This window comes from Armigeres subalbatus, chromosome 3 (genome assembly GCF_024139115.2).
Source record: "Armigeres subalbatus isolate Guangzhou_Male chromosome 3, GZ_Asu_2, whole genome shotgun sequence".
Lineage (NCBI taxonomy): Eukaryota > Metazoa > Arthropoda > Insecta > Diptera > Culicidae > Armigeres > Armigeres subalbatus.
In genome coordinates this window covers 71,338,686-71,339,155 of record NC_085141.1, presented here as the reverse complement: position 1 = coordinate 71,339,155, position 470 = coordinate 71,338,686, and the positions used below count along the sequence as shown (strand labels likewise).

Sequence of the window (470 nt, the reverse complement as noted above, 5' to 3'; positions counted from 1 at the left end):
AATCTTCTTGGAATCTGAAAGTGGCAACATTTTTCTCAAGCTGTAGGGAGAGGCATTCAGAGAATGGCTTTGACACTGCTCGCTCAGAAGCGTTAAGTAGGTATTATATTTTCTAATCGACCTTCAATTAACCAAAGCAAGTAAAAATCTTTGGACATGATAAAATATACATTCGTAAATGTATTTTAGAAGTTTTGGTACTATGTTAGAGAAATCAATCCATTTGTCTCTGTTCAACAACTGCCACAAAACGGGATGATTTGCTATATCGATCAGCTTTCAATTAGGGCGATTAAAATATGAAGTCCTACTTTTTGAGATTTAAAGACCCCTGTCCCTCTCTGTCAAGCTGTTTTGTATACACCCAGGTTTTTACGGTTTGGTTTGGTCGTTTAGAGCATCAGCTCTATGAAGAAATAGGTTTACCCACGAAAAATTCACAAAAATCAAAGAAAATTCAGGGGTATTTA

General features: G+C 36.0%; 1 protein-coding gene across 1 annotated transcript in view; it reads left to right on the top strand.

Annotated features, from left to right (window-relative positions):
- Positions 1 to 116, top strand: part of LOC134221715 (nuclear RNA export factor 2-like) — a 31,729-nt gene extending 31,613 nt beyond the window's left edge. The window contains 1 exon segment of the mRNA XM_062700902.1: positions 2 to 116. Within this exon segment, the coding sequence (XP_062556886.1) occupies positions 2 to 116 (115 nt within the window).
- The last annotated feature ends 354 nt before the right edge of the window (positions 117 to 470 follow it).